General features: G+C 33.9%; 1 protein-coding gene across 8 annotated transcripts in view; it reads left to right on the top strand.

The window, feature by feature from the left end:
* The window catches only part of LRRIQ1 (leucine rich repeats and IQ motif containing 1), a 211,797-nt gene that overhangs the window by 170,907 nt on the left and 26,584 nt on the right, over nucleotides 1-14,306 (top strand). For all 8 annotated transcript variants that reach the window (XM_074402468.1, XM_074402469.1, XM_074402466.1 and 5 more), the window contains 2 exons: nucleotides 7,166-7,298; nucleotides 10,053-10,113. In XM_074402468.1, coding sequence (XP_074258569.1) covers nucleotides 7,166-7,298; nucleotides 10,053-10,113 — 194 coding nt within the window. The remainder of the gene's footprint in view (nucleotides 1-7,165; nucleotides 7,299-10,052; nucleotides 10,114-14,306) is intronic.

Genomic DNA, 14,306 nt, shown 5'->3' with positions numbered 1-14,306 from the left:
TGGCATGATCCTGGCTCATTGCAACCTCTATCTCCTGGGTTCAAGCAATTCTCCTGCCTCAGCCTCCCCATAGTAATGTTGGAATTACAGATGTGCAATACTATCCCCGACTAATTTTTGTATTTTAAATAGAGACAAGGTTTTGCCATGTTGGCCAGGCTGGTCTCGAACTCCTGACCTCAGGTAATCTGCCCTCCTCGGGCTCCCATAGTGCTGGGATTACAGGCATGAGCCACCGTGCCCAGCCTGGTTTTGTGTTTTAATTCCCTACCATTAGTTGCTAAGTTTTATCCCAATCTAACTCTGACTTTCAAAGCTGAAATTTCTATAATAATAATTAAGTGAATCATGTTTAGAAATGTGTTTTCCTCCACATGTGCAGGTTTGTCTACCTGCTAAAAACCTCCAAATTCCAGTTCTTTTCTTAGGGCACTGAGACAACATTTATCAATTATGATAATTATTATTTTATTTTAATTATAATTATTATTTTATTTCACCAATATTTTTGAGCACCATCCTACTATGTACCACTTAAGATTATATTGTATTAGATTGGTGCAAAAGTAATTGTAATTTTTACCCTAGATAATAGTAGGCAAAGCAGACACATAGATAAGTAAATAAAATGTAATGAATACTATCATGGGGTCTCTATAGGGTTCTTTGGAATGGGCATCCCTAACCTTATTTAAATAAGGAATTCAGTGTTAGATGATCAGGGAGCTTACCCCAAAGAATGTAAGTTCTAAACTGAGACCTAAAAACCTGAACCAGGAATACCCTTGGCAAAGTGGATAGCTCCAAGCATAGAAGACAGTATAGGCAAAGGTCTGCAGGCAAAAGAGAACATTTGGAGTAACTACACTATGTCTGGGGGATTGAGACAGGAACCTAACAGAAATGTCTGAAGGTATAAACTAGGACCTGTGCATTATGCAATCAGTCAATCAATCAATCAATCAATATTATCTAAAGGCAGTGGAAAACCAGGAATTTAACCTATGAGATGGCACAATTAGATTTGTATTTTAGCAAGATCATTTGTAGTATGGAGATGTATCTGTGGGAGCAGATATATTAAAAGCAGAAGCCAATTAGAAGGCTGTTGCAGTAATTGAGAAGAAACAATGGTAGCCTGAATTAAAAATAGTGGCAGTGGGAATGGAGGAGATTTGACAGATTTAACAAAGGTGGTAAAATATGCAGTTAGAAGGCGAGAAAGAATTCTGAATCAGTGCCACACTCTGTTTTCTCAGTTTTAAATTAATGATAGTGATAGCATTATAGAAAATTTAGGAAAAGTTTAAATAATAAACATGAGTTCAATTTTTTGACATGTTTGGCTTGAGGTATTTACTGGGTATATAAGGGAGGGGCTTTGAATACATGTCTCAGAAGGAAATAAAGATGACAATCGAAAAATTTGAATGGGTATCATTTAACAGGGAGAGTATAGCCTAAAAGTAAGATGGGGCCAAGATAGAACCCCAGAGAAGAATCCTGAGATTGAAAAAGATGGCAAGGGAAGAGGAGCCCTTGGAAAAGACTAGGGTTTAGCCATAAGATTGCGAATAAAAACATGGAGAAGATAACAAATCCAGGACAAACAAGCCTTTCAAGAAGGAGGGAGTGGACAACAGTGAATTATACTATAGAGAAGTCAGTAAGATACGAACTTCAAAATATCCCCCAAATTTAGCATTATGATGATTTTGATGTGCACAGTTCCAGTGAAAAGGTGTTAGGATAAGCCATAATGCGGAGGGCTGAAGCATGAATGGCAAGTAAGTCAACAGAGACTACTCTTCGTCTACTAGTGCAAGAAGCTCATCTGATTAGGGCAGGAGAGAGAGAGGAGTCACTGGAGGGAAATGTAAAAAGTCCATTTTAAGGGATACTGAAAATATAGAAGAAAAGGGAAACTGATGGCAAGGGATTCTAGATTATATGGAAGGATTGGGATCTGGAGCACAGTTTAAGGCACTGGGTTTAAGAGGAAGAGAACCTCTTCCGTTATGACAGGTAAGAAAGTTACCCTTACACATATGTATGTCACCACATATGTATGAGCAACAGGACTGCTCACTCATGTTCAGAATGGAGCCTGAAGTGAAATGGTTGCAGTGGCAAAAGAAAGAAGGAACCAGGTTAGTAGGTTATCCAGGAGGTAGACTAGATCTTATTTCTGATTAGATATTTGTACTTAAAGAATGAGTAGCTGGTGTTGAGGACGGACTGACCAAACTGAATTACTTCAGAATCTAGGGGGAAAACATGCTTTAGTAGGATGATGATGGTAAAGACAAGTTGTGATTTTGAAACTCAGGTGGAAATATGAGATACAAGAACAGGAATAAGATAGAGGTTGGTGATACCTAGTCCTCTCAGCTGCTAATCCCATGAGATAAGAAACCATGCCTATCAAGTTGACATCAGAAGCCTGACAGTGCCAAGTAGAGAGTGGGGACTCCTAGATACTTTCAGAATTGGGAGCACCAACATCTAGTGAATCTAAAAAGGATCCTGAGAGGAGGGAATACTTGAAGTCTGGTGTCCCAAAGCCCTGCAGAAAAGAGTTATAAGAATCCAGCAGTGAGGTCAGTGAAGAGAATGAATGAATTAATATAATGGTTAGATAAGTCAGTTTCAGGCCATCTTACAATATCTCTTAGTGATATTATTTGTGAAAAACAAAATATTGGAAGTGTGTCCAATTTGTCCCTGAAATCCTCTTGTATCTCATGCAGTTTATAGAAATAGGAAATACAAACCTGTAAATTATGAAGGGAAAGCAGCCTATAGTTTAGAAGATTTTTGGCAAATATATAAATTTGTATGCCTACAGAAAAAGAAAATTGCCCCTTTTGAAAATAGAGTAGAAACTAAAATCAACCAATGGTCAGGGGAAAATATTTGTACCAGTGATAACAGAAAAAGAATCATGAATAGTCAGTTAAAAACAAAAAAGAAAAACTAGACTCTAGAAGATAATTGAAGAAAACAAAAAAAATATATTACAGCGTATGAACTAAAATTATTAAATAATTATAGTGTTCAACTTTACTAGCAAAGATGTATAAATTAAGACCATTATTGGACATTAATGTTATCAAATTATCAGCAGTTTCAAAATATTTACTATTTTGCTGTTGACCAGGGACTCAGTAAAGTAAGCAGTCTCATACAGTATGTAGTAAATGGGTGAGACCTTTTAAAACCATTTGACAGTATAGATTATATCAAATTCTTCAAAATATTTATACTATTACACATATTATTTTTAATTCCACCTTTTAAAATGAATTCATTATTTATGTGGCCAACAAACTTATGAAAAAAAGCTCATCATCACTGGTCATTAGAGAAATGTGAATCAAAACTACAATGAGATACCATCTCATGCTAGTTAGAATGGTGATCATTAAAAAGTCAGGAAACAAATGCTGGAGAGGGTGTAGAGAAATAGGAACACATTTACAGTGTTGGTGGGAGTGTAAATTAATTCAGCCATTGTAGAAGGCAGTGTGATGATTTCTCAAGGATCTAGAACCAGAAATACCATTGAACCCAGCAATCCCATTACTAGATATATACTCAAAGGTTTATAAATCATTCTACTATAAAGACATGCACATGTATGTTACTGCAGCACTGTTCACAATAGCGAAGACTTGGAACCAACCCAAATGCCCATCAGTTATAGGCTGGATAGAGAAAATGTGGGCACATATATGCCATGGAGTGCTATGCAGCCATCAAAACGGATGAGTTTGTGTCCTTTGCAGGGACATCGATGAAGCTGGAAAGCATTATTCTCAGCAAACTAACATAGGAACAGAAATCCAAATACCGCATGTTCTCACTCCTAAGTAGGATTTGAACAATGAGAATACATCAACACAGGGAGGGGAACACCACACAGCGGGGCCTATCAGAGGGCAGGAGGCTAAGGGAAGGATAACATTAGGAGAAATAGCAAATGTAGACAAGTTGATGGGTGCATCAAAACACCATGCCATGTGTATACCTGTGTAATAAACCTGCACATTCTGCACATGTATCCCAGAACTTAAACTATAATTTAAAAAGATAATTAAAAAGCTATTATATAATAAGTTTGTAGATCATAGTATAAAACCATGAAAAGTATGTCTGAGTTTTCTATTCCATATAGTGCATTTATTATAATACTAACTGAAAATACAATATGAAGAATATATATATAATTATAGTCAGTCTCTCATATTTATGGGTGCTGCATCCATGGCTCAACCAACTGCAGATAAAATTTTACAGAACGCACTTATACTGAACATGTACAAACTTTTTTCTTGTCATTATTTCCTCAAAAGTATAGCATAACAATTTATATTGTATTGGGTATTATGAGTAATCTATAAATGATTTAATGTATCTAAGAGGATGTTCACAAGTTATAAGAGATACCATTTCATATCAGGGACTTGAGCATCTACCAACTTTTGTATTCAAAAAAGGTCCTGGAACCAATCCCTTATGGGTACTGAGGAACAACTATGTGTGTAAACTAAAGACTAAACAAAACAAAAAATGCAAAAACAGCTACAAGAAAATGCCTTTAAATATTCTCCAGTAGTTGTCTTGATAATTGTGTTTGCAGATTGTCTTTTCTCTGACTTTCTACTTTCTAAATTGTCTAATGAGTATGATTTTTATAATAAAATTCAAAATCTGTTTAAATAAAATTACTGAAGGTTTCGTTTTGACGTAAAAAGCACATATAAACAATAGTAACAGGAGAATAGCAAGAATCAAAGGATGGCATTTTTCTGAAGTCGATGATATGGGGAATTAATTACCCAAGACCCAGAGAAGTAGCAAAGAACTGTGGGTAAAGGGATTAGAGTTCTCCAGGCAGAATGATGCTTCTTTAATATTGAAAGGAAGGGGCCGGGCGCGGTGGCTCAAGCCTGTAATCCCAGCACTTTGGGAGGCCGAGGCGGGTGGATCACGAGGTTGAGAGATTGAGACCATCCTGGTCAACATGGTGAAACCCCGTCTCTACTAAAAATAAAAAACATTAGCTGGGCATGGTGGCACGTGCCTGTAATCCCAGCTACTCAGGAGGCTAAGGCAGGAGAATTGCCTGAACCCAGGAGGCGGAGGTTGCGGTGAGCCGAGATCGCGCCATTGCACTCCAGCCTGGGTAACAAGAGCAAAACTCCGTCTCAAAAAAAAAAAATATATATATATATATTGAAAGGAAGGAATTATTGGGCGGCCTAACTGGAAAGGTAAGTATCCGTTAATTAATCCAAGTCATCCTTATTCTTCCTACGCAAGTTGCTAAAAGGACTTCCGCAGGCTTCCAAGAATAAATGTTACTTTCTCTTCCTCAGTAACAGGAGTGATTCTGAAATAGTCTTGATGAGACAGAATCATTCCTCTGGCATTTGAATTGCAGTATTTTCATGTACATCCAGCCAACTTTACCACTATGTTTGTTCTGTTTCTTACACTGAGCTCATGCCAATCTACCAATTCATGCCTTGGGGTTAAAATTGTTAATAATAATTGTATCCTTAGGATGAAATCTCTCCTTTTTACTCAGGAATTGTTGTTTAGAACTTTGGCTGAGTTCTGATGTAAAACCACTTAGAGTTTATGAACTGTTATTGTAGAATTGAGGAAAGCTTTTCAAAATGAGTACTTTAAAAAGTGACTATTGCAAGTATATGCCACTATTTTTTAAAATGGGAAGACTGAGATTATTTCCGTTTTAACTAAACATATACTTGTTACAAAAGGATTCTCTACATATCAAGAGTAGTTGAGGTTCAAGTCCTGGGCTCACTTGATCATCAGGATCACTGAGTCATCACTGTTTTCTGTCACTGTGCTGTCCATCCTCTGGCCTGGTCACTCAAGGAAAGCAGATCAGTAGCTGGGGTTTTGCTAGAAAAGAGACTCAATGCAGTGTGTAGCAATGCCAGATCTTCCCTTTGTTTGAGTCTGTTACATAATTTTGTGTAATTATAAGGCTATTTATGAAAATGGAGTCTGCTCATGGATTCAACGGCCAATCCCCTCATTCGAAGTAATTGTTCTTCTAATTGTAGTATCTATGGAATAGTTGGCCTAAGTTCAGGTTTCTAGTGCTGAAGTCATTTTAGAAACACAAGATGGCATAAGAACCAATAGGAACTTTACTGAGTAACGGAGTTTTAGATATCCAAAGCATCCAGATTTTTAGCTTTCCAGAGACATGGTTTCAACATCTGTTTCAATTGAAAACTAGAGTTATTTCACTAATTACAACAATAAGTTTTAAGGAAGAAAGATATATTAGATGTATCATCCTCTACATATTCTGAATGATACATGCTAAGCTTGTGTGTATGTGTGTGTGCACTTACATGCACAGAGCATTCAAAATAGGTTTTGTTCCTTGCTTTATTCATTTTCCTAACAACTTGCAAATATATAGAATTCTTATGTACAAATATCTATAATTAAAGAATATTTCAGAGTAATAAATTGACATTTTAAATATCAGGTTTTAAACCACAGGATTGTTCTGAGTTTGATTACTGTGACTTAGATTTTAAAAGGGGTCTCCCTTTGGTGTACTTTCAATCAAGTCTATGAAGCCAGCAATCCCCAAACCAAAAATGCTTCAGAACAACTGGTCTTCAGTGTAACTCTGAAATGCATGAAATACTATATTAGCTGACACAAAGCAAGCTCAGTTTTATGTAAATGAAAATTCAACTCCAAATACACTCAATATAATTTATAAATTCTACATATGGGTAAGAGTGGTATAAGAACAATTAGACTTTAATCCCAAAAGTACAGATAGGGAACAGATGACTTTATATTAGAAGAATTCTACAGTGTACCAAAAAATAACTGTCTGATTTTTCTAATTAAAAACTCAAACAAACCCTATAAATGGTGATTGATTTAAAATATTTTTTTAAAAAATAGATGAATTTGAAACTTAAGCAGGAAAAGTACTTAATCTGTGGCTGACATTACTTTTCAAACAGATCATTTAGCTCTCACAAATTAGTCAATTTTTTTTCTTTCTTTTGATAAAATGTTTAGCCTAGATGGAACTGGTTGGCCAAAGTTTGATCTCTTTAAATAACAAATTAAATGTTCCATATTTCTTTCACAGATATAGAAGAAGACCTTATCCACAAAGAGACCATTGCAAATGAAAAATTGGAAAGGAATCGAGAATATACATACCAATGGCTTCATACACAGGTTGGGGTTCATGAAACAACTAATTCCAGAAATATGAAATGGTGAGGTCATTTCCTCTAAATTAGATTTTTGTATTGTAAACACATCTTGAAAATTGAAACCTAGGTTAATTGTGCTAAAACAAACATGACTTTATAGCCAAAGGGCAATACACCACATTGCTAGGTTATACAAAGGCCTTTCGTATAGAATAGATTTAATTACTCCTTCTATTTTTTACCTGGAAATGTTTGGGAACAACTCTATTCTGTAATGCTTGAAACCAACAGAAGAGCCACAAAACAATTCTATTCTTTAAAGTAAAAAATGTGGTATTCATTAACCATTTTTAGATATCATGTATCTTATAGGCTGTGTTTTATTTTGCTTTATTTTTGTTATTTATAAGTTTGACAGTTAAAATTATAATTCAGCCTAGTGTCTGTTACTTTACCAGTCACACAACTCATTTCGGTTATGCCCGAAGACTTCAGTTTTCTCTCTTTTATAGAGAGATAATAATTCTAACTCATGGCATTCGAGTGAGCTATAAAGTTGAGGATATCAAATGTCTATATTCTGTAGCAACAAGGTACCTTAAGTCTAAAAGTTGCTTATTTAATTTCTGTTACATGAACGTATATATCATTTTACTAGAGCTGCCATAGCAAAATACCAGATTGGGTAGTTTCAACAAGGGAAAGTTATTTTTTCTCAGCTCAAGAGGCTACAAGTTGAAGATCAAGGTGTTAGAAGGTCTAGTATCTTTGAAGACCTTCTCCTTTGTTTGCAGGTGGCTACTTTCTTGTTTTATCCTCTCACTGTCATCCTTTGGGCTGTGTTATCTTTGTTCTAATCTTCTCTTTCTTTAAGGACACCCGCGATATTGGATTAAGGCACACCTATATGATATTATCTATCTTAATTACCTCTTTCCAATCTCTGTCTCTAAGTACAGCCATATTCTGAGGTACTAGAGGATAGAACTTCAACATATGAATTTTAGGGGACAGAATCCAGCCCATAACAATATGATGTAAAGCATACATATGCATCCTGAACCAAAGAGTTAAGGAAATAAAAGTCCAGAGATGATATTTTTACATAGATCTTAAAGATTTTTTGTTTTAGCTACATATATCCACAAGGAGTAAAAGTGTTATATAGGCATTTATTAAAAATATATGTCAATATTGAATAAAATATAAAAACAATTTTAGAAATATTTCCAGGCATTGTGGGTAGTAACTGTTTCACATAAGTATCAAACACACAAACAAAAACCTGTAATTATTACAGTTAAAACTTAGTTTAACAGCATGGCAAAATATGTTAAAAACAGATCTCTTTTAATAATATATATAAACTTTAATATGCAATCAATCTTATCTATTTAATTCATTTAGAAATGTGAAAAATCATATGAAAATGAAAATAAAACTTTATAGCCAGAATTATGTCAGATTTTAATGTGAACAAAAAAGTAGGAATAAAGGCATTGATATTTGAGAATTTTTATTTTACTAAGTATAAAAATAAATGTAAACACAATTTATTTTATGTTATTAATCAATTTAATTAATAGAGTGGTGTCTTCGTCTGTTTTTTGTTGCTAGAATAGCTCAGACTGGGTAATTTGTAAAGAAAAGAGGTTTAGTTAGCTCATGGTTCTGCTGGGGTTGTTCAAGGGACGTGGTACCAGCATCTGCTTGGTGTCTGATGCTGGGTCACAACACGGTGGAAGGTCAATGGGGAAGTAGACACATACGAAGGGCAAAACTCAAGGGGTATACTGGCTTTTCAACAACCCATTCTCATGGGAACTAATCCAGCCCTGCCAGAACTAATCCAGGCTAACAAGAACAAGAACTCACTCACTGCAAGAAAGCACCAGGCCATTCACGAGAGGTATCCACTCTCATGATCCCACCCAAATACCTCTCACTGGTTTCCAGCACCCAACATTGCTACACTGGGGATCAAATTTCAACATGGGTTTTGGTGAGAACTGTATCCAAACCATAACAGAAAGCATCCCTAGAATTATAAACAAATGTATGATAATAGAATGCATAACTTACTATCTCTATTAACCAGATATAAGAGGTCTTGTTCAGAAAATTAAAAGCATTAGAACTGACGTAGTGTTAATAAGAATATATGAAAAATGTATTAGGATGAAATTTTGATATACTTAAACATTTAATAGTATCTTTTACTCATAAATAAGTTATATATGAAATTTTAAACAATAAGCAATTGTTCATAAACTTTCTCCTTTGAAAATATAATACATAAAAGAAATAGGTGGTTATATTTAAAAAAATTATTTTCAAAGACAAGAGTTCTTGAAGAGCCAAATATCATTGTTCTAGTTTTAAACATAATTTTATTTTTTACACAGTATAATGCATTAAAGACACTAGAGCTATTTTAAAAGTAGGAAGCTTTACCTTTTTAAAAAGACAACTAAAACATGTAAGTAAATACAAATAAAACATTTAAATTTTCTATAGTTTATTAAAGATTATTAGTAGTATTCATCAGTTTTGGCTCTTTGCATGTGTTTATGTTTGACAAAGAAGGGTGGTATTAAAATGCTATTTAGAAATTGAAATTTTATCTCAAATTGATTTTTTAAATTGGGAAAGATGTTCATTTGTACTTATTTTTTTGCTTATAACCTAATTTAAGAAAACTGATATTTCCATTTTGTAAATAATGGATTTCTCTCAAGCTTTTTAGTTGGGCATTTCTTTTATATGCTTCTTCTACATTTACATTATAAAATACTTTCTGTTTTTGTCACTATGCAGCAATCACTTTTTGCCTGAGTTAGATCCAGATGTGCTTAATGGTGGAAGAGTTCAGCTTGTGGTAAGAAATGTGTTTAAAATTACAGAAAAATGTTGTAGAAACTAGTGTTCAATAAATGGCACTTTAAAATATGTTCATAATTAAACCAGGAAAATATCACAACTGTATCTATTTGGAGTAATCTCAAAATATGTGTTAAAATAATTACATCTTTTCTTGGCTTGTAATATAATTTAAAATATGACATTGCTTAAAAATATTAATTATATATGACAGATGTAAAAATATTAGCATCCTGCAACTTTAAAATAAAAATTACTCTAGGTGAGAAATTACTCTGAATGGAAAACTGAAACATTTTTCTTGGACATTTTAGAAGAGTAGAATTTGTAGGCTATAACTGGAGGAAATAATGAAGTATCCTCATTACTTAGAAAATCCAACTATATAAAAATTAACAAATATTTGTGAGCTCAACCACTCCATGTAATAAGGTGTAAATTACTGGAGCTTTTAGAACAACCAGGCTTTAAACATAATGATCAGAATAAAGACTCTATGCAGTATAACTGTATGTGCATTGCTAAAATCAATGGCACTGTATGCTACTAGAAGGAAGACTATGTAAGCAGAAGGTGAATGGGCAATATGGAGTCTAGGAAAATTGATCACACAAAACAACAATTTTTCAGTACATTTCCAGAAGTTTTCAGAGAAGAGAGTACTCTGGCCAATAACAGAAGTGTGTGGCCTCCTTGGTAGGTGAAAACGTATGCATCAAGTGACCCAAAGTTTACAACCAATTACCCCTTGCTCAGATTCTGAATTCATCAAAAAACTGATTATGATTTAGCTTGTCTTGTTTAATTTTATATGAATGGATCATGTGCTTTTTGAATGAAAAGAGTATTATGATTTCCAGAACATTTATCATTTTCTTGATGTATTTATCATTTTCATGAACAACTCATGCAAGGAGTTTTCCTGAAAGAGAAGTAAATATTAAGGTAGTCTCTAACTAAAATGCATGTGTTTTGGAAAATATTTATGGAATCTATGCTCAGATTTGAGATAACCACTAAACAGATATCTTCTTGCATTTTCATAGAGATCTCTCTAAGAAAGTGGCCTGCAGATTATTCAGGGAAAATTGCCAATTTAGGCCATTAACACCACACATATTATTGATTAACACTTTGGCATGGATTGGTGAGTGGCCACTTGAGAGCAATGACTGAGAACATAAATCTGTCAAGGAATGCCAGGGTAATGAAATGTTATTATATTATGGTCAAGCATGGTGTCTCGGGTATGTAATCTTAGCCCTTTTGTAGGCTGAGGCAGACAGACTGCTTGAGTTCAGGAGTTTGACACCAGTCTGGGTAACATGGCAAAACCCCACCTCTACCTCCAAACATACAAAAAAAAAAATAATAAAAGGTAGCGGAGCGTGGTGGTGCACACTTGTAGTCCCAGCTACTTGGGAGACTTAGATGGGAGGATCATTTGAGCCCAGAAGATGGAAGTTGCAATGAGCTGAGATTGCCCAACTGTACTCCAGAGTGGATGTCAGAGTGAGACTCTCTCAAAAAACAAAAAAGGTTATAATATTTAATTTTTTCACTTTTAAAAATGAATGAAAATTAATTGGATAGATTATTGATCATAATAGGTCTATGAGATTAATGATTGGACATTAATCCTTTTCCGTACTCCATTTTCCACTACATACAAATAAATAACATGCATTACAATGATAAGAGATACAACTGAATGCAAAAACAAAGTAAATCGTAGTGGAATAGAAATACCCAGATGTCTCCTTTTTTAAATGAGTGGATGCAGGGAAAAACATCAGTGGCTTTTCTCAAAATAATACACAGCTGACTAAAGGACCAGAGTCGAAATCAAGAAGAGTATTAAGGAATGAAAACTCCTACTTGCCCACTTGTGTGAAGGAACTGAAGGCAGATTATTACACAATTGGGTCAAGGCCATAACTAAGAGGAAAATGAAAAGTAAAAACAGAAAGAAAAAAACATAACTGTTACTATTATAAGATTCTTAAAAATGTAAGAATAACAACCATAATAAAAGGACAGAAAATTATGAAACAAAAGTTATCAACTGTTAAGAAAGGACAGATGGGTATGCAAGTAAACCAATTATAAGATACAGAAATAAGAAAAATTAATTTATATACACTCTAGACTGTACACAATAAAAGATAAAGTTAGTAAATCAGAAAATCACCTACAAAGGAACAATAATTAGATGGACAGCTAACTTCATACTAGAAACAATGAATGCCAAAAGACAATGGATTTTATTTTTTAATAATAGGGAAGAGTATCCAGAATATTCTTTAGTAACCATCACTAGTGAAGCAAGAATAAGGCATAATCAAACATTTAAATTCTAAATACTGAGGATGCTGGTAAATAACATCTCTGTCTTTCAAGCAAGAACAAAGAATTTTGCATGACAGGAATTAGAAAAATGGAAGGAAAATATCATTTTCTTTACATCCAAAAATATATCAGAAGATATGTCAAATATATAGACAATTTTATTGTTAATTGAATTAAATGGATTTCCCAAAACTCCAGATTTTTTCTGCAGAAGACAGAATTATAATTTACATTTCTCAGGAACATACTCTTAGTTTTATGTTTGAATGCAGGGAGTTTATTCAGGAAAGCTTTCCAAAACAACTCCTGTGAGAGATGAAAGAAGCAGAAATGAACAGAGGGAAATGGCAACTTACAATAGAGGTGCATCAAAGGAAGTGAACTCTAGAGATAAGGAAGACCCTTTTGGGTTGTCCTAGTTTGAGGCAAGAAGACCAGGTTTTAATGTTCCTGTAGCTCCTCAGGAGAAGGTGTGACTTAAATAAGGCAGTTCTCCAGCAAAGGACAATTTCCAGAGAGGGATTTGGCTGAGACCCACCAGGCTGCATGCAATTTTCTCAGTGACTATCTCTGTCTGACTCAGTTGTTAAACATGATCTAGGTAATATGATAATATTAAGGTAAGTTTAGTATTAATGAGTACAAAAGCTTAGTATAGAAAAATATGTCAATTATACCCAAATAAATCTATAAATTAGAAGGAATCTCATCCAATATTACAATGATTTTTGTAGCCTGGTAAATCTCATCTTAAAATATGTCTTGAGTATTAAAAACCCAAGAATATGTGTGTCAACTTTGAAAAAGAAGAGCAAGTTGTGTTACAAGACATAAAAGCTTAGTACAAAGCTAAAGCAAACTTTATGGTTGGCATGGGAATTGATGAATAGACCAATGGAAATGAATAGCAGGGGCAGGTATAGATCTATGACTCTGTGTTATGAAGATTGGAAAGCTGAAAGTCTTTAGTAAATGGCATTGAAAAAATACAGGAATATGCATGCACACTTTTTACAACAGTGGACAGAATTCATTAAGTTCGAAGATCCAAATATGAAAGGAAAAGCTGTAAAACAGGTAAAATAAGGAATATCTTTGCAACTTAGCAGTTAAAACTACATTTTTAAAAGGTATGAGTAGTACGAAATATATGGCAAAAATATCCATTGACTGTTAAATATTTCTTTGTATTAAGAATTTTATAGAAAAGGTAGCAGGTATATGACTACTGTTTTTAGTGTCTAATTTAACAGAGCTTAATATCTAAATATAAAAAGATCTCTCTCAGGTAACCCAATGAATGTATTAGAAAAATAAGATAAATATGTGGTTCACAGAGATGATGCCTAAATGGGCAAGTGTATGTGAAGAGATGCCCAGTTTCCAGATGAGAGGAATGAAAATGAAAATTAAGATGTCTTATGGCTGTATCAATCAAATGACAAAAATTAGAAAACTGGTTAATGCAAAGGAATGTCACCAATGTGGAAATTCTTATGTACAATTGCTCAAAGTAGAAGCTGGTACAGTTATTCTGGAAAGAAACTTGTCAGTGTTTATTAAAGTAGGTATTTGAATACCCTATTAGTCTACAAGCCCATTCTTGGAGGAAAAAAAGATACATATTTTTGAACACACACACACACACACACACACACACAGACATATACATACACATATGTATTTTGGTATATATTTCTGAAGATATATATATATGTCTTTTTACTGTGAATATATTTCTGGAGATATAGATATGTATGTATGTGTGTGTGCATATATATGTGTGTGTTTGTGTGTGGATATATATATATATATATATATATATATATATATGTATATATT

This window comes from Saimiri boliviensis, chromosome 7, assembly GCF_048565385.1.
Source record: "Saimiri boliviensis isolate mSaiBol1 chromosome 7, mSaiBol1.pri, whole genome shotgun sequence".
NCBI lineage: Eukaryota > Metazoa > Chordata > Mammalia > Primates > Cebidae > Saimiri > Saimiri boliviensis.
The sequence above is the reverse complement of the archived record's forward strand: the minus strand, read 5'-3'. Positions and strand labels throughout refer to the sequence as shown.